The sequence below is a fragment of the Chenopodium quinoa genome, unplaced genomic scaffold (assembly GCF_001683475.1).
Source record: "Chenopodium quinoa cultivar QQ74 unplaced genomic scaffold, ASM168347v1, whole genome shotgun sequence".
NCBI lineage: Eukaryota > Viridiplantae > Streptophyta > Magnoliopsida > Caryophyllales > Amaranthaceae > Chenopodium > Chenopodium quinoa.
This window is the reverse complement of record NW_018744151.1, coordinates 65,046-82,637: the sequence shown is the minus strand read 5'-3', so window position 1 is coordinate 82,637 and position 17,592 is coordinate 65,046. Positions and strand designations below refer to the sequence as shown.

General features: G+C 32.6%; 2 protein-coding genes and 1 pseudogene across 3 annotated transcripts; 2 read left to right on the top strand and 1 right to left on the bottom strand.

The window, feature by feature from the left end:
- The first annotated feature begins 2,530 nt into the window (after positions 1-2,530).
- On the top strand, positions 2,531-6,035 carry LOC110693419 (annotated as a pseudogene).
- A 5,278-nt stretch (positions 6,036-11,313) lies between these two features.
- Positions 11,314-14,149, top strand: LOC110693426 (putative receptor-like protein kinase At4g00960). The gene is made up of 7 exons (XM_021870544.1): positions 11,314-12,166; positions 12,286-12,426; positions 12,512-12,630; positions 12,704-12,914; positions 13,001-13,238; positions 13,359-13,509; positions 13,604-14,149. Exons 1-7 carry the CDS (start codon positions 11,350-11,352, stop codon positions 13,928-13,930), a joined length of 2,004 nt encoding a protein of 667 aa, XP_021726236.1. The 5' UTR covers positions 11,314-11,349; the 3' UTR covers positions 13,931-14,149.
- Positions 14,150-14,266: 117 nt separating this feature from the next.
- On the bottom strand, positions 14,267-15,821 carry LOC110693437 (cysteine-rich receptor-like protein kinase 6). 2 transcript variants are annotated; one of them, XM_021870550.1, is made up of 4 exons: positions 15,616-15,821; positions 15,245-15,500; positions 14,949-15,099; positions 14,267-14,831 (listed from the first exon to the last, which is right to left on the bottom strand). In XM_021870550.1, exons 2-4 carry the CDS (start codon positions 15,430-15,432, stop codon positions 14,535-14,537), a joined length of 636 nt encoding a protein of 211 aa, XP_021726242.1. In that variant the 5' UTR covers positions 15,433-15,500; positions 15,616-15,821; the 3' UTR covers positions 14,267-14,534. The 2 variants fall into 2 exon arrangements, with proteins under 2 accessions (XP_021726242.1, XP_021726241.1); XM_021870549.1 differs by having other exon boundaries at positions 15,245-15,821.
- Positions 15,822-17,592: the final 1,771 nt, after the last annotated feature.

Below are 17,592 nucleotides of genomic sequence, written 5' to 3'. Positions count from 1 at the left end.
TAATAAATTCGTAACTAAAAAAAACAATAATATATACCAAAATAGCTAATTTGACAAAAGTATTTACCAAAACGGTTAATTATAAAATCTAATTCCCAAACTAGATAAATTCATTGATTTGAAAGGATATTATTTATTTTTTTATTCCTTTAAACCGATTCGGTTCACTGACTTCACTCTGATTCGATTAACTTTATGGTTTTTTTTTAGGTATTATTTAAAAAGAATTACTTCGTAGTTGTTCCTTTTAGCCTCTTATCTCCAAAGTACTACTGTTTCAGGATTTGCTCTTACAACCTCATTCATCCATTGAGGGAGAATCTTGTTTGATACAAATTCTTAAATGGACCTAGTTCACACTAATTTATTGTGGACCACTAACATTAGAGAAAGTATGATTTTTTTATTAATAAAAAAAGGGTCACCATAATTTTAAAAAAAAGTTCACTATTTTGAAATAAAAATCATTTTGGTAATATATAGGCCTAAGTGGTTATTTTGTAATGAAATATTTTATATACAGATCAATATGAATAATAAAGGACACTATGTTAAAATTAGGATAATAGCGTCGTATTTCAAGTTTAAGGTTACTATGTTAAAAATAATGGTCACTATGTTCAATATAATGTCAGTTGCGTCTTGCGTGTGTATAGACCTCGGGTCCACAACACGCAAGTCTTTTTGCTTGTTTGATTCATCCCAATCACCAAATAAGTTCCTTATAGCCTTTTGTTTTGCTAACCTAGCTTTCTTGTAACTTATCTGAAAGTTAAACCTCAAGTTGATATGTGTTACTATTGCTGCCACAGTTAGAGAAAATTGAGCATTCACAAATTGTTCAATCTTGCTGTCCACAAAGTTGGAGTCTAAATTAAAAAATATATATTTATATTAACAAACATTAATAAAAAGTATAGAATTAATAGACATGAAAAAGATGAGCAATACTTTTTTTTTTTTTTTTACTTGAGATAAACAATACCTTAAAGTCCCTTATTGTCGTATAAATTTGCGGTAGTATTGATAGAACAATACTACTTGAAATTTCTAATTTTTGTGATTGATATGATCAAGATGAAAAATTAGAGCTTTTAATTTTAATTTATTTTTATCGAAATAAGGGTTCTGCGAGTCTGTAATTGTTTACATTCTTAGTAGCTTTGTGCTTAAATTTTCCAACTTAAAAAATCTTTAAGGAAATAAAAATAAAACTAGAAAAACAAAAATAAAAAAAAAATAATAAAGTAAGTGAACCAAACCGGTTCAATGGAAATAATACCTAAAGATTATCATTTCAAATCAATAAATTTAGCTAGTTTGGGAATTAAATTTTATAATTAGCCGTTTTGGTAAATACTTTTATCAAACTAGCCATTTTAGTAAAAGATCATGTTTATTTATCCTACTATTTTGTTCTTAAAATAAACGAGTGTATCAGTGTATCTTGAAGATCATGCACATGTGTCCATAATGTGCATGTAACTTGATTATAATACTCCGTAATAGTTAAACAACTTCTTCTCTTTGTATTATTAAAACTTCAAATATCTTTAGACTATAATCTTCAATTGAATAAAAAAAAAATCTCATAAAACATTTGTCATCATAATTGACCTTTGACCCCATAAAAATATAGTACATTTTTGTCACCAATTTAATAGTATATAATTCATAGCCACCCATTATAAAACGAAGTAAATTAAATCATTGTTTAATCAAATTCACTCCATTCCAAACCCAATCTTAACTTTTTATTAAGTCACTTAATTAGAAATAATTGATGGCCACTTCTTGTTGACTAGCAAGTAAGCTGCCTTCGGAAAGTTCTATCCACTAACCTTTAAATAGTAACCTCAGCTCATTAGTTGAGAACAAACTTCCGTTTCTTATTTTTTTGTTACGTTTGGAATATTTTTGTGAGAGAAGAATACTTTAAGTGTATTGAATGAGATCCTAATTTATAATACTGTATAATAAAATAAAATAATCCTAATTTGTAATCTCGTGATCAAAGCTTATATTTCCTCCGTTTTCTTTTACTTGCAACACTTCCCTAAAAAGGAAATGTCACAATATTTGCAACACACTACAAAAGAAAAATTGCTTTATGGAAAAACTATATTATTTCCCTTATTTAAAGCATATGGCCTACTAAATTACACTCCTAACAACCACTCATCTCATTTTAAAGTGTATTATATTATGTGAACCCCACATTTCTTAAATACAGTGAAAAAGTGTGTATTGCATCTAAAATAAAACGGGGGAAGTAGTAATTTAAAAAGAGATTCTTTGAATGATTTATAAAGGGCGTAGCAAGTGGAGTGACATAAGAATGATAACAATAGAAATGGATGGGATGATAGATGTTTATATGAGGATAAGTGATAGACCAATAATATTTTTTTGGTCAACATATTCTTTCTGCAATTATATACTCCTTCTGTCTTTTGTTTTTTGCTTCATGCTGTAATAATGTTACTTTATTACTAAGTAATTTTTTCGTTGAAATAAAGTAATATAGAGAAGAGTGGTGGAATTTAAAGGGTGGTTTTAAGAATAAAGGTGTATATCCTTAGCTTTAAGGGCTTGTTCATATTTACTTAATTTCAGTTCAGTTCAGCTTCAATAAGTTCAGTTCAGCTCCAATCAATTCAATTCAACTCAGTTTAGTAAATATGAACTGACCCTAAAGATAAAATGAGGCAAAATTAAAGAGACGAGCTACAAAGGAAATTGAAGAAAGGGTGGAATAATTAATTACGCATCATTAGTTTTGAAGAAACAACATGAATTGAAAACATTAAGTTGAAACCAACTTTTCTATCTCATTGACTAGTTAGTTCGTTAACCAAAATTGATCCTCAAGAAAAATATTCACCATTCTTTCTTCCATTTCTTACTTTAGTTTGTACTATATATTTTTCCTTCTTCAATATTTTTGCATGCATCGCTTGACAAACAAAATTAATGCTAATATGGAGTCTTCAAACCTTCACTTCTTAGTACTCAGTCTCATAATTTCTTCTACCATGCCCAAGTTTGTCTCAGCTCAGAGCTCGTTCCGCAGGCAGTGGTGCAGCGACACGACTTACGCACCAAACAGCACTTACCAATCCAACCTTCAAGCAGTCCTAAACTCTCTATCGACAGACACTCGAATCACCTACGGGTTTTACAATATAACAGCAGGACACGAACCGGACAAAGTGAGTTCATTAGCCCTATGCAGGGGTGATGTCCCTGTTAATACATGCCGGAATTGTATTAAAAACTCGGCTATTTTGCTCATTAATACCGTTTGTCCTAACCAAATGGAAGGATTTGGGTATAGTGGATATTGCTCAGTATTTTTCTCAAACCGTTCTATTTATGGGAAAGTACAAAATGTGGTAGACCCATGGTTTTATGCAGATAGACCACCTGTTACGAATACTCGTGGTTTCAGTGATGCACTGTCTTTGCTGATGCAATCGTTGAAGAATCGAGCTGGTTCCGGTAACTCAGAGATGAAGTATGCTGCAGACAAGGCTAATACATCAGGTGGTCAGAGTTTGTACGGTCTTGTGCAGTGCACACCAGATTTGTCAAAGCGAAGTTGTATGCAGTGTAGTCAAAAGTTAATTGATTATTTCCCTTCGTGTTGTATTCAATCGAATTACACGGCTTCTGGAGTTATGCTTGTTTTACCGAATTGCTTTGTTCGGTATGATATCAATTCCTTCTATGGGAATGTGCCTGATGATCCTCTGCCTACGTCGTCACTCAACATCAGTCCATCAAATAATGCTACTACTTCAGGTAATATCGAACACATAATAATTCATACCTCAATTGTTGCTTGAAATACTTTGTCAAGTTTTTTGGACTAGTTAACAATTATGGATTATATGATTTATGGTAGGTCGAAAAAGTAATAAGACTCGAATAGTCGGTATTGTTTCAATCGCACTTGGTGTGTCAACTATGTTACTTGCTACAAGTATCATCTTCAGCATCTTATTAAAGAAAAGAAAATTGAGGAAATCTTGGATGGTGAAATTCAGCAGTAAGATTTTTAGTCTAATTTACAGCTTTCTTTCATGTAATTTGCTTCTTGTATATAATAATGTTGGTAATTTTGTTAATGGGTAAGTGCAGAAGATGAAATTGAGGAAATAAAATCGTTACAATTTAGTCTTGGAGCTATGAAGCAGGCAACACAGAACTTTTCTGAGGAATATAAGCTCGGAGAAGGCGGATTTGGCTCTGTTTATAAGGTACTAATTCAATCAAACAACTCGATAGAGAGTATGAGTACAAATAAGCCATCTTTTTTTTAATTTCCTAATCCATTTTTCAGGGTGTACTTCCTGATGGACAAGAGATAGCAGTGAAAAAACTTGTAAAGAACTCGGGGCAGGGCGATGCAGAGTTTAAAAATGAAGTACTGATATTAGCAAAGCTCCACCATAGAAATTTGGTGAGACTTTTGGGATTTTGCTTACATGGAAAAGAAATGATTCTCGTCTACGAGCTCGTTGCTAATAGAAGCCTTGATAAGTTTATATTTGGTGAGTGAAAAAAACTTCTGATAGAATGATGGTAAGCTTAAGTCGATAGTTGAGGCTAAGAATATGTTTTATACTCTATCACTCCCCCTCATATGAAAGACCATTTGGGCTTGATATGTGGATGCAGCACAGACCCTTACATACCCGAAGAGGGGTGAATGAGATGCAGCATAGGTCATTCGTGACCTTTGTGTCATGCTGACTCCGATACTATGTTAATGGACAACTCAACCAAAAGCTTAAGCTTAAGCTGATGGCTGAGGTCCACGAATATAATTTATACTCTATTAGATTTGATACCTCGCTCTAAGGGAATTGATTTTAATTGATCAATAAGATTGTCTAAAATTCTGTTACACGTAATCAAATGCAGATCCATTAAGTCGCCAATCTATGCAGTGGGAAACACGTTACAAAATCATCAATGGCGTTGCTAGAGGGATCTTGTACCTCCATGAAAATTCTAGACTAAAAATCATACATCGCGACCTCAAAGCAGCTAATATTCTCTTAGACGAGGATTTCTATCCTAAGATCGCAGATTTTGGTATGGCAAGGCTATTTAACTTTGATCAAACTCAAACACAAGCTAGCAAAATTGTCGGTACCTTGTAAGCATCCAAAATCTTCAAACTCTACCTATCATATTAGTATTGGCTTATGTTTTTATGATTTCTTTGTACAAGAAATAAAATATCTTGTTTTTGCAGAGGTTACATTTCACCTGAGTATGCTCTTGAACGTCAAGTATCAGTAAAGTCAGACGTCTACAGCTTTGGTGTACTCGTCCTAGAGATAGTAAGCGGGCAAAGGATTACTTCATTTTTTTTACGATGAGGACAATCAAGAAAACCTCTTAAGCTTTGTAAGTTACCTTATAAAAATTTGACATATTTTGATAACTTTCTTTCACAATGTTACAAAAATTTATAAATGGCATTTGAAACATTGGTTTATAATAGGCTTGGAGAAATTGGACTGAAGGCAATGCTTCTTATCTGGTAGATCCTGTAATACAACCCGGTTCTAGTACCGAGATATTAAAATGCATCCACATCGGTTTGTTGTGTGTCCAAGACGACCCTACGGACAGGCCAACGATGGCTGCAGTCGATCTTATGTTGAGTAGTGATTCTGTTACACTTCAAGTACCGGCGCAGCCTGCATTTTGTACCGAGGACCAAAATCTACCTGATATGCTCTTGGAGTGGAGTACAACGACTAAGTCGAGTGTAAGATTAGAGGGAGGTTCAATCAATAATGTTTCGATAACAGAGTTGCACCCTAGGTAATGGAGCTTAAGATGACCCTAGAAGGTATCGAATGGATACCCGGAATTAATTGTCAAGTGAATAGTTTTTTCTTCGTTTTTATTATAGTTGTAATAGTAGTTTGACTTTTACATTATTTATGTGTTTTACTTTGACTATTGTTGATGACTTATACTCAAGCAAATACATAGTAATTTGAGATCTTTTATATTCGTCTCGATTTATACTATTTTAATATCAAATATTTATAATTTTTACATATTGGTAATTAAAGATATTAGCGATTGAAATCATATATGGTATACGTGAAAAGAGAAATGTTGCTATAAAAAAAATATATAGCGGAAGTATATATTAAACCATGTTACTTATGACTACTAAATTATTTACACAAACAGGTGAATCGATTGATGTATTATCGACTTATCGTGAGTTTAGCCTTGTAACAAAACACGACGCTATTTATTTGAAATAGATTTCCTGACGTTTAAATTAAGAATACAGTGATTTGAATATCATTTTCTTGGTTCTTTTGTATAAATAGTTAAGAAATATGGAGTGACTTTTTGTTATCTTTGCGAAGTAGTTTTGATTTGAGCTCAAAGTTATCACTAATATATTATAAAAAAATTATACTTAGGGTCTGTTCACTTCAACTTAATTTCAGTTCAGTTCAGCTCTAATCAGTTCAGTTCAGCTCCTAATTTCCTTTCTCATAAATATTCATTTCAGCTCTATTTAGTTCAGTTCAGTTTAATTAGCTTCAATTCATTTCATTTCAGTTCACTAAATGTTAACAGACCCTGAGTCAATTTGTCTTTTTCAAATTAAAAGATTATTGTAGGAATAATACTAGTAATTGTCTACAAGACTACTACGTCCTAGACTTTAGGGTACTACTTGATCAATTATTCAAGGTAATTTCGTTACCTTAGCTTGACTCGTGATCCATTATTCAAGATTTTTTTTTTTTCATTTGGTCAAGAAGGACAAAACATGACAATTTGACAATGAATAACCACCCATTGTTCCTTGTATTACAGTTAGACATGAAGTTTTTTTTTTTTTTTCCTTTTCATTTGGTCAAGAAGGACAAGAACATGACAGCTTAACAAATGAATGACCAAGAAAAGAAGATGAACAGACTACAAGTAATCAATCAATTTGGCTTATAGGCACAAGTTGTTACCCTATTTATGGGACGGGTTAGTTATTAATAAACCATATTCCCTCTGTTTCACAATTATCATAACATTGATTTACACATATATAGACTCTATAAATTTTATGAGATTAAGATGTGAACAAACTTACAAACATAAAATATATTACGAATTTATAATTATTATATTCTAAACCACATCAATTAAAAAAAAAAAAAAGGAGGCTTTCGTTCTTATGCTTTTGGGATCTAACTTTATTACTCCCTTGATTTTCAGTTAATCTATCATTTTAATCATCGAAGGGTTGAATTTCAGTTAAGCCTAAAGACCAAAATATCAAACGAAGCTCATCCATATTGACTAATAATAAATTAATATTATTGTAATAATTCGCATGTGAAGTTGACTAATTACTAGTACTGTGTACCTTTCAAATAAAAAAAAAATAGTAAATAAATACAATTAAACCTACTCTTAAATTTTTATTTTGTGGCCATCTTCTTACGTCAACGATACTGTTAACGGTTTATTGTGGACTCGACAATTCCCATTGAAGAGGGGCACGCACTTGCTCTACAATGTGACTTTTTTGGATGGCGCTACGTGACACCTTTCTCAATTATTTCATTTTATGTGCTTAAGAATATGGATTGGACAAGATTTGATCTCAAGATTTCAAGTTTTAAAACTATATATATTGGTAGCCACTTAGCTATACCATATTTTATTAAATTTAAATATAATTAAGTAACTCGAAGCATCGCCCGAGGCCTAAAAACTAGTTGTAAAATTATAAATAGTACAGTGTATTTTTAAAAGTAATTATAGTCTTTATATGGAGTGATTTAAATACTTACAATGGTTACATCCTTATTTGTTACATGAATCTGATCATCTTATCTACTTCGAGCATACTCCTCCGTATTTTATTCGTTGCTCCATTTTTTTATTCACGGAGTTTTTACAAAATTTAGTAGAAAACAATAAAATATGAATGAAGTGCTAATGGTTTTAAAAAAATAAAGTATGAAAGTTAGGAGGAGAAATATATAATATGAAAGTCTTTAACTATGATAAGGAAGTAATAAATAAGGCTGCAAAAGAAAAGTGGAGGAAGTAATTAAATATGGAGGGATGGTATGTTTTAGAGTTTTACTAATCTGTTTATTTTATATATATATTTTTTTTTTTGACAAATACTCTTTTAGTTTGCACGTATAAAACTATTTTAAATTGGCTTTTTTTTAAAAAAAAAATTATTTTTGAAATTATTTTTTTATATTTTTTATAATAATAATAATAATAATAATAATAATAATAATTATTATTACTATTATTACTATTACTACTATTACTATTACTATTACTATTACTATTATTATTATTATTATTATTATTATTATTATTATTATTATTATTATTATTATCTCTTTCCTTTTTGTCATGTTTATGGCTTTATTTACTAAAATTTAGGAGAATAGACGCGTCCTATATTTTGGAATAATATAATAGTGAATCACATTACATGAGTTTAATTTACAACTAGAATATGTTAAAATACTGCGTTCAAATAATTAGTGTTAAAGTGGAGAAAACGGCTTAGGCTTGCATTGATTATACGACTATATATATATATATAATAATAATAATAATAATAATAATAATAATAATAATAATAATAATAATACAAAAGGAAACCTGACAAGCCTAAAATCCTAACAAGATAGACTTAACATAAATACAATATTAACAATTATAAAACCAAACTGACTTCTAATAATACACCCCATCAAGTTGGAGCATGTAGATCACGAATGCTCAACTTGCGTAACAAAAATCCAAACCGTTGTCATTCAAAAGCCTTCGTAATAATATCTGCCAACTGATGATTCGTCGAAACGTATTAAGTAGAAATATTACCTTTCAACAACTCATCACGTACAAAATGACAATCTACCTCATTATTCTTCGTACGATCATGAAACACCGGATTCTTAGCTATATGCAAGGCCGAATGACTATAACAAAACAACTGCATAGATTTCGAATGATCAACACCAAGAGCAAACAACAACTGTTTCAACCATTTAACCTCACAAGTAGTGACTGACATAGATCTGTATTTGGCTGAAGCCGAAGATCGGGAAACTGTAGGTTGTTTCTTAGTCTTCCAAGAAACAGACAAATGACCTAAAAACAAAAAATAACCTGACCAAAGGAACGTCAAAAAAGACACGCCGCCCAATCACTGTCACAAAAACTCCGTCGGGTGTAAATCCTTCATAGGTCACAATAAGATGCCTTGTCCCGGACCACCCTTATGGTACCGTAAGACACGAATAACCGCATCCCAATGAGAAACTTGCGTATTACTCAAAAACTGAGCCAAAACATGCAATATCAACTGCACAGCAAGCACGCACACACGCACCACAGAACAACACGATACACCAAAGCGTAGCACCACAACACCACGCAAACAACAACAGCGTACCACAATAGCAGCACATCACAACATCAGCGCACCTACGGAGCACCAAAAAATCTCAACATACGCACACCACAAGGCAGCGTACAACACAACACACATACACAATATGCGCACTACAAAGGCACAAACTAACCAAAAATTAGAGATTGTAAACCTTAAATTAACCAAACAGAATTTTGTGAAAAAAAAAATTGAAGCCCTAATCTCACTAAGAAATTAGTTTGTGGGGAAAAAAAAATTGAAGAACAAACCAAGATCGAAAAAAAAGTTCTCTAGAAATTAGAAGGCTTAGATATCATGTTAAAGTGGAGAAATATGTGGAGAAAACGGCTTAGGCCTTGCATTGATTATAAGACAATATATATACACAATACGAAATAGATTTAATATAAATACAATATTAACAAATATAAGACCAAACCGACTATGAGAGTGATTTACATTTTTTTTTTTTTTTTTTTGATGTTTTTGAGAAATTTCAGCTTATAATATTGAAGTTTCTTACATTTTCTTTGAAATCTAAGTGTCTAATCCACTTTTTCATTATTGGAGTTTTATCCAAATTGCTACGAGTATAGTGTTCCACTTTCAAGTTTCAACTAATCGTAGTACTTTAGGAGAGGACCGTTTACCACATTTTGCTCCCAAAAAATATCAAATAGAGCTTATCTTTTATCTTATTGTGGAAATGAAGCATGCGTGCTAATGGAGATGTAATTATTCAATGACTTTATACAATTATTTTGAATAGTCAAATATGTTAGTTTTCTTCTTCCTTTAACGTGGAATAGTTAATCCCTATTCACATATACATGTGGATAAAAGATGTATGGATTAAGATTGAATTCATAGATTACTGCATCACACCCAATCAAAACTTATAAAAGTAAAAATTCTCTTATAAGACGAATCTAATGTAAAAGACGGCATACTAATCCATAGTATCGCACCTAGCTAGCTCCACCACCAGCAAACACCCTGATTGTTCCAAATAGAAAAACCACAACTCACCAAGCCCATAGTTCCATACAATGCTCCACTAGTGGTGTTCTGCATTATTTTATTGTGGCGGCTTTGACCAAATAGCAATACATTATTAATATTGTGTTATCTCGTCAAAAAATATATATTATGTTATAGATAGCAACAGAATATAAGTTTTATAGATAATGGTAATAACATAATATTTTTTTTATTATCTAATTATATCTTAATAATGGTTTTATTTTATGGTACATATGGTAATAACATAATATTTTTACCCTTTTGAAGCCAAATTACATTCCTCTTTGGAAATTTACACCGGAATTAAGGAGAAAAGAATAAGACAAATAATAATAATTAGATAATGCAATGAGAAGTACAAAGATAGATTAATTATTACTCATGACATGTCATCAATCCTTTGCAAAAAAAAAGGACCAATCACATACTCCTAATTGAAAATTTTTAACCAATCATATTCATTGTAATTTGGCACAAGGATTATGAGTGAGATTAGGTAAAGATGAATGAGAAAACATTAAATATAAAACAGAAAAAGAGAGTTGATTTACTAAAAAAAAATTAACAAAAATAGAAAGAAGGAATGTAATTTTGGAATACTAAAAATAAAAAGGAGGAATGTAATTTAGGGACGGAGGGAGTACTAGTAATAATTTCTTGTAAGTTGTAACACTCCAAGTTTTTTATAGATAGCAACAGAATATAAGGCAACTTCGCTATGACTCGTATGATAACAACCCGTGACCCAATTTACCCTTTTCGTCATATAATATTTATTTATGACCCGAATTTACCCTTTTCGTCTTTTAAAAATTATTTATAGACCTCTGTTAGCTACCATCTGAATCACATTCACAGCAAATATGAAATTAACCAAATTATTCTTCTTAGTATTTTTGGTTCAACTATTTTATGTCATTCCCAAAACTTCTGCTCAATTATTTGAGTTTCTCTATAATTTGTGTGGAGACAATCACTCCACTCCCAATGCTTATCTAACAAACCTTAAAACAACCCTCAATTCTATGTCTTCAAACACCCAAATCACCTATGGTTACTATAACTTCACCGCCGGTCAACAACCCAACAAAGTCGAAGCCATGGCTCTCTGCAGGGCCGATATCTCAGTCGATGATTGTCGTGATTGTGTCAGTTCTTCTGCTTCTAGTCTGCTTTCAGTCTGTCCCAACAGTATGAAGGCGTTCGGGTATTCTGACAACTGTGTAATATATTACACAAACATCAGTCTGTTTCATGTTTTAACAGATAGGCCATTTTGGGCTCTTCGGTTTGATGGCAGAATTACTGCTGATATCCCCAAGTTTAACAGTTCGCTTACTACTTTGATGACCTCTTTGCAAAACAAGGCTTCCTTAGGTAATTCTGTTCTTAAATTTGCTACCGGAAACACGAAAGTTACTGCCAATCAATCCTTGTATGGTCTTGTTCAGTGTAGTCCTGACTTGAATAGGCTCGACTGTGTTAAGTGTGTGCAAAATCTCACTTTGAGTGTCTTCACACAGTATTTTATCACCACTAGTCCTTTATATATGGCTAAAGGAGGAAGAGTGGTTTCGGCTAGTTGCAATCTTCGGTATGAGCTCTATCCTTTCTATAAGAATGTAACTTACATAGCTACTCCACCTGCCTCCAACAGAAATGCCACTACTTCTATTCAAGGTAAGAAAATATGTAGAATTAATTTTTTTTATGTTTTTTTTTCTCTGGTTAATTTAGCTCTCTTTCACTATTATAATTAGTCCTAACTTGTATCATGGATTTGTGTTATGTTTTTTTAGGTGCAAGTAGTAGCAAATCACATAAAATCATTGCTATCGTTGTTCCGATTGTTGGATCATTAGTACTCATCCTTATCATAGCTTCCTTCTGTATCTTTGTACGAAGGAAGAAGCAGATAAAGTTTTCAGGAAATTTTGACAGTAAGCAAGAATTCTTTGTAGCAGTCCAATATTATTAGTAAACTACAAATTTAATCTTGTAATGTTATTTATATAATTTGTATAGAGGAAGAAATGGACACTCTTCAATCCTTACAATTCAGTACTGGGGCAATCAAGGTTGCAACAGAGAACTTTGCTGTTGAAAATGTGCTCGGAAAAGGTGGATCCGCCACTGTTTACAAGGTAATTGTTTAGTAATTGTCTAGGATTTATAACATCAAATGCAAGAGCTAATAAGAATAAATCTTTGTATCAGGGAAAGCTGACTGATGGGCAAGAAATAGCGGTGAAGAGGATCGAACGACATGCAGTTCTAGGGGAAGAGCAGTTCAAAAATGAAATTCTGACCCTAGCAAAGCTGCATCACGGGAATCTAGTGAGACTTCTCGGATTCTGCTTGGAAGAAGATGAAATGCTTCTCATTTATGAGTTTGTCGTCAATAAAAGCCTTGACGCCTTTCTTTTTGGTTAGTATTTACTGCTTAAAGTTGTTCTATCCTTTTATTTTCATTAGTAGTTTGGCAAATCATCTAAGGCTTGTACATAATTACAGACCCAGAGCACCGTGCATCTATGCACTGGGATACGCGGCTTGACATTATTAATGGCGTTGCTAGAGGACTCCTATACCTGCATGAAGATTCACAACAGCGGATTATACACCGTGACTTGAAAGCTGCTAATGTTCTGCTAGACGCTGATTTCATCCCTAAGATTGCAGATTTTGGCCTAGCAAAGTTGTTCAAGGCTGACCAATCTCAAGCAGTGGCAAGCAAAGTAGTTGGTACTCAGTAAGTATCATAACATTAGCAGCTTTTTCCATGTTGGGATTTCTTTTTTTGATAAAATGTTGGGATTACTATTAATTGTTTGAAACTTTAACTTTGAAAGATGACATTGGTTTGTTACAGCGGATACATGCCACCGGAGTATTTGATCCAAGGTCAGGTGTCATTGAAGTCGGATGTGTTTAGCTTTGGTGTACTTGTTTTGGAGATAGTAAGCGGCCAAAAGATTAGCTCTTTCCAAATTGGAGAAAAACAGGAAAGTCTGCTTGCTTATGTAAGTGTTATCATTTATTCTTACACTCAGCTTATGTAAAACTTGATTAACACATATCAAACTAGTTTCTTAACATTAAATTATGATGTCTTAGGCATGGGAAAACTGGCAAGAAGGCAAAGCGTGGAATCTTGTAGACCCTGCACTATCCCCTGCTTTTAGTGCTGAGATACTGAGATGCATACACATCGGTTTGCTATGTGTTCAGAATAACATGGCCGATAGACCAACTATGTCTTCAGTATCTCTTATGCTAAGTAGCAACACTATGACCCTGGAAGCGCCTTTGCAACCAGCATTTTTCAAACAAAACCGTCCCATGCTACTAAGTGAACCTTCACAAGACAATTCCTCAGATCAATCAAATAGCAGATCATTATCAGTTAATGAAGCTTCTGTGACAGAGCTCTACCCTCGATAATAGAGATGCTGCTAATGTTACAACTGTGTCTGCAGCTTTATAATTACAGTATAATTTATTGCAATATAATAGTAGCCAACTGTTGTTACACCATGTGATGATTTGTAGAGACCCTCCCAAAGTGATGCTAAATATGGGAAGTAAAAAAGGAAACTGACCTACAATCATGCAATCACAGGACTTGTTCTCTTCAGCTTAATTTCAGTTTAGTTCAATTCAGTTCAGTTTAGCTCCAATCAGTTCAGTTTAGTTTAGTTCCTAATTTCCTTTTCTCATAAACAATTCAGTTCAGCTGAGTCAGCTCAGCTCAGCTTTAGCAAATTAAACTATTATGTTCAGGGGAAAAAAAACACACACACACACAGAGTGATACTTTTGGATCCACATCAAAGTAGAATCAATTGTTGTGTTAACAAATAATAATGTCTAGCAAAATCAGAAAATCATTATTAGAATCATGCTGTGTTAACAAGCAAAATATTGAGTATAATTATCATTTATTGACATGAAGGAAATAAATTTTGTGTAAAAGAATCCCTATATAGAGTTTTCAAGCATTGTAATCAATCAGCCTTCTAAGTAACAGAGCTTCCATGTAATAGAATTACCTGCCATTCACATTAGTGAACACCTCTGTAAAATGAGCATTACTTGCACTCAAGGCTTGAGGAAGGTTTCTCTTATACGGAAAAGCTGGAGGCGCTGTCAGAGATGGCAGAACAGCTGACTGGCTACTGAGCATAGACAAGATTGATGCAATTGCTGGTCGTCTAGCTGCATCTTCCTGAACACACAATAATCCAATATGGATGTATCTTTCAATTTCAGGGATTGAGAAATTTCCTCCAAGATTTGGATCCACCAACTCTAAACCGGTCCCATCATTCCAGCACTTCCATGCCTTATGAAAACATAACAACAGTTAAAGAGCTTTATCTGTTAAATTTTTCTTGCAGAGGCTGTGATTTCCTTTTTTTTTTTTTTTTCAGGCGGATAATATTTTATGATTAAAGCTTACATGATCTAGTAAGTTCTCATCTTCTATGTTTAGATCAGTTACACTATTCCTGCGTCCACTCACAATCTCCAGAAGTAAGACTCCAAAACTAAAAACATCAGATTTGACTGAAAAATTTCCTGTTGAAGCATACTCAGGAGCCATGTAGCCACTAGCCACTGCAGCATTTGGCATCCGCAAAAAAAAAATAAAAAAAAATATAAAAAAAAATAAAAAAAACCATGAGATTTCATGACTAAGGTTTGGGGGGCTATGGATTTTATCTAGAGGAGGAGATAGGAAGGGATCAAACTTACAATGTTCCAGCAACTCTACTAGTATTTCCTTGAGTTTGGTCTGCCTCGAAAAGTTTTGCCATTCCAAAATCTGCAATTTTGGGGTTCATTTCTCCATCCAATAATATGTTGCTAGGCTTGAGATCGCGATGGATCATCTCGAATCTGGAATCTTCATGAAGATACTGAAGTCCTCTTGCAATTCCCATTACAATCCTTTGTCGAGCTGAGTTTCCCACTTCAAATGGACTCCCCTGTTTGTACCTACAATATCAGCCTGGACAAGAAGTAAGTCATCAAGAAATCAGAACTTTTCACAAATAATTGTATATAATATGCATTTTCCAACATGGCCTTTTATAACAAAGTTCAGGTTGTAACTGAAATCATACAATGTAGAAATCGGTCAGAGCTTTTATTTGGCACAAACTCATATACAAGTAATTTTTCTTCTCCGTCTAAGCAAAATCCATGAACTTTGACAAGATTCTTATGTTGCAGCTTTGCTGCTAAGCATGCCTCACTCTTGAATTCCCTAATTCCTTGCCCTGAGGGACTTGCAAGCCTCTTAACAGCTATAGCTTGTCCATCTGCAAGTGTTCCCTAAATTTGAAAGTGAACCCTATAAGTTGTTTTCCTGACAAGAAGAATTTACTGGTATGAAGTTCAACATAAAAAAAAAGAAAAAAAAAAAAAACAGTTTTTATATGTCACTGGTAGAAAAAATGAAGAAGGCCCCCCTTAATTGCCACCGGTTTAGTCCGAACCGGAGGCAAAAATGGGCTAAAAAATTGGCAGATTTATGAACTAGGAAAAAAGGCACCGGTTCAATTCAAACCGGTGGCAAAAAATAAAGCCCACCGGTTTGAACCGGTGTCGAGCCTTTTATTAAAAAATAACGCTTTTTCATTCTCCACTCAAACCCTATTTCATTCTCCACTCAAACCGTCGCTTCTCATTCTCTCTCGCATCCCCTCCTCTTTCATCCCTGTTTCTCTGATTTTTCATTCTCATCTCCTCTTTCTCTCGTTCTATTTCTCTATTCTATCAATCGCTTTCTCTTTCTCTTTCGTTCTTTTATCTCCTCTTTCTCTCGTTATCCTTTTCTCTGATTTTGGGTTTGATTATTTGAGGTTAGTGTTAAATACCTTGTTTTTTGGGGTTTTATTGTTGTAATATTGTTTGAAATTTGGGTTTTATTGATTTTTATTGGTTTTTTCTGGGGTTAATTGATTTTTGAAATGTTTTGCGTTTAATTAATTTTCGAAATTTTTGGGTTTAATTGATTAATCTGGGTTTTTTCGAAATTTTTTATGATTAATTGATTTTTCTGGGTTTCTTCGAAATTTTTTTGGTTTAATCCACCAAGAACGCATGCATGAGCAAGATAGGGTTTAATTCATTTTTGTTTTTATTTTAATCGATTTTTTTTATTTTAATCGATTTTTATTCGATTTTTTTTATTTTAATCGGTTTCTTAAGCGATTTTTTTTTTATTTTAATCGATTTTAATTTTTTTTTTTCTGGGTTTTTAACTGATTTTCGATTTTCTGGTTTGTTTTAATCGATGTTTTAAATTATTTTAATTCTATTTTTTTATTTTCTGGGATTTTAAACTTATTTTAATCGTTTTTTTATTTTAATCGATTTTTTTGTTATTATAATCAATTTAAATTTGATTTTTTCTGGGTTTTTAACTGATTTTCGATTTTTTTATTTTATTTTTTTCTTTTAATCGAATTTAATTTGATTTGATTTTTTATTTTCTGGGTTTTTTTTATTATTTTTTTCGCAGCTAAGTCAGTTTAATCGACTTATGTTGGATGTTTTAATTGGCGCAGGTATACTGTTGCTTTGCAAGCCCAAAATAGTGCACATAATCGAAGAATCAAGAATATTGATTTAGATGTTGAATGGGTTTTTTTTATTGTGATGTTGTAATTTTTTTTTTTGATTTATTTTGTATTTTTTTTTATTTTATTTATATGTTGTAATTGATCAATTTTATAGATCTATATTGTAATTTTTTTTTCTATTATATACTGTTTCGATTATATTGAATGATAGTTGATTTATATTTTGTCGTTCTTCTTTATTTTAGTCAATATAATTTTTAAGTGAAAAAGACAAAAAAAAAATAAAAATATATTGATTTTTGGGGATTTTTTGGCACCGGTTTGCCAAAAACTTTGAACTAATTTTTTGTGGTCTTTTATGGCTCCGGTTAACCGATGCCAATTTCGAAGTTTTGCCACCGATTCAAACCAGTGGCTTCTTCATCCATTAAATGGCACCCCCCCCCCCACATTGGCACCGGTTCAAAACCGGTGGCATTGAGGGGTTTTGAACCGGTGCCAATTTCCTTTTTT

Bases quoted from the DNA above. Each gene is read 5' to 3' on its own strand.
- LOC110693426 (XM_021870544.1), top strand. From the start codon at position 11,350: ATGAAATTAACCAAATTATTCTTCTTAGTATTTTTGGTTCAACTATTT. The intron at 12,631-12,703 runs GTAATTGTTTAG...TCTTTGTATCAG, and splicing joins GATCCGCCACTGTTTACAAG to GGAAAGCTGACTGATGGGCA. The intron at 12,915-13,000 runs GTTAGTATTTAC...ACATAATTACAG, and splicing joins CCTTGACGCCTTTCTTTTTG to ACCCAGAGCACCGTGCATCT.
- LOC110693437 (XM_021870549.1), bottom strand. From the start codon at position 15,432: ATGGGAATTGCAAGAGGACTTCAGTATCTTCATGAAGATTCCAGATTC. The intron at 15,100-15,244 runs GTAAGTTTGATC...TGCAGTGGCTAG, and splicing joins AGTAGAGTTGCTGGAACATT to TGGCTACATGGCTCCTGAGT. The intron at 14,832-14,948 runs GTAAGCTTTAAT...TGTTTTCATAAG, and splicing joins ATGAGAACTTACTAGATCAT to GCATGGAAGTGCTGGAATGA.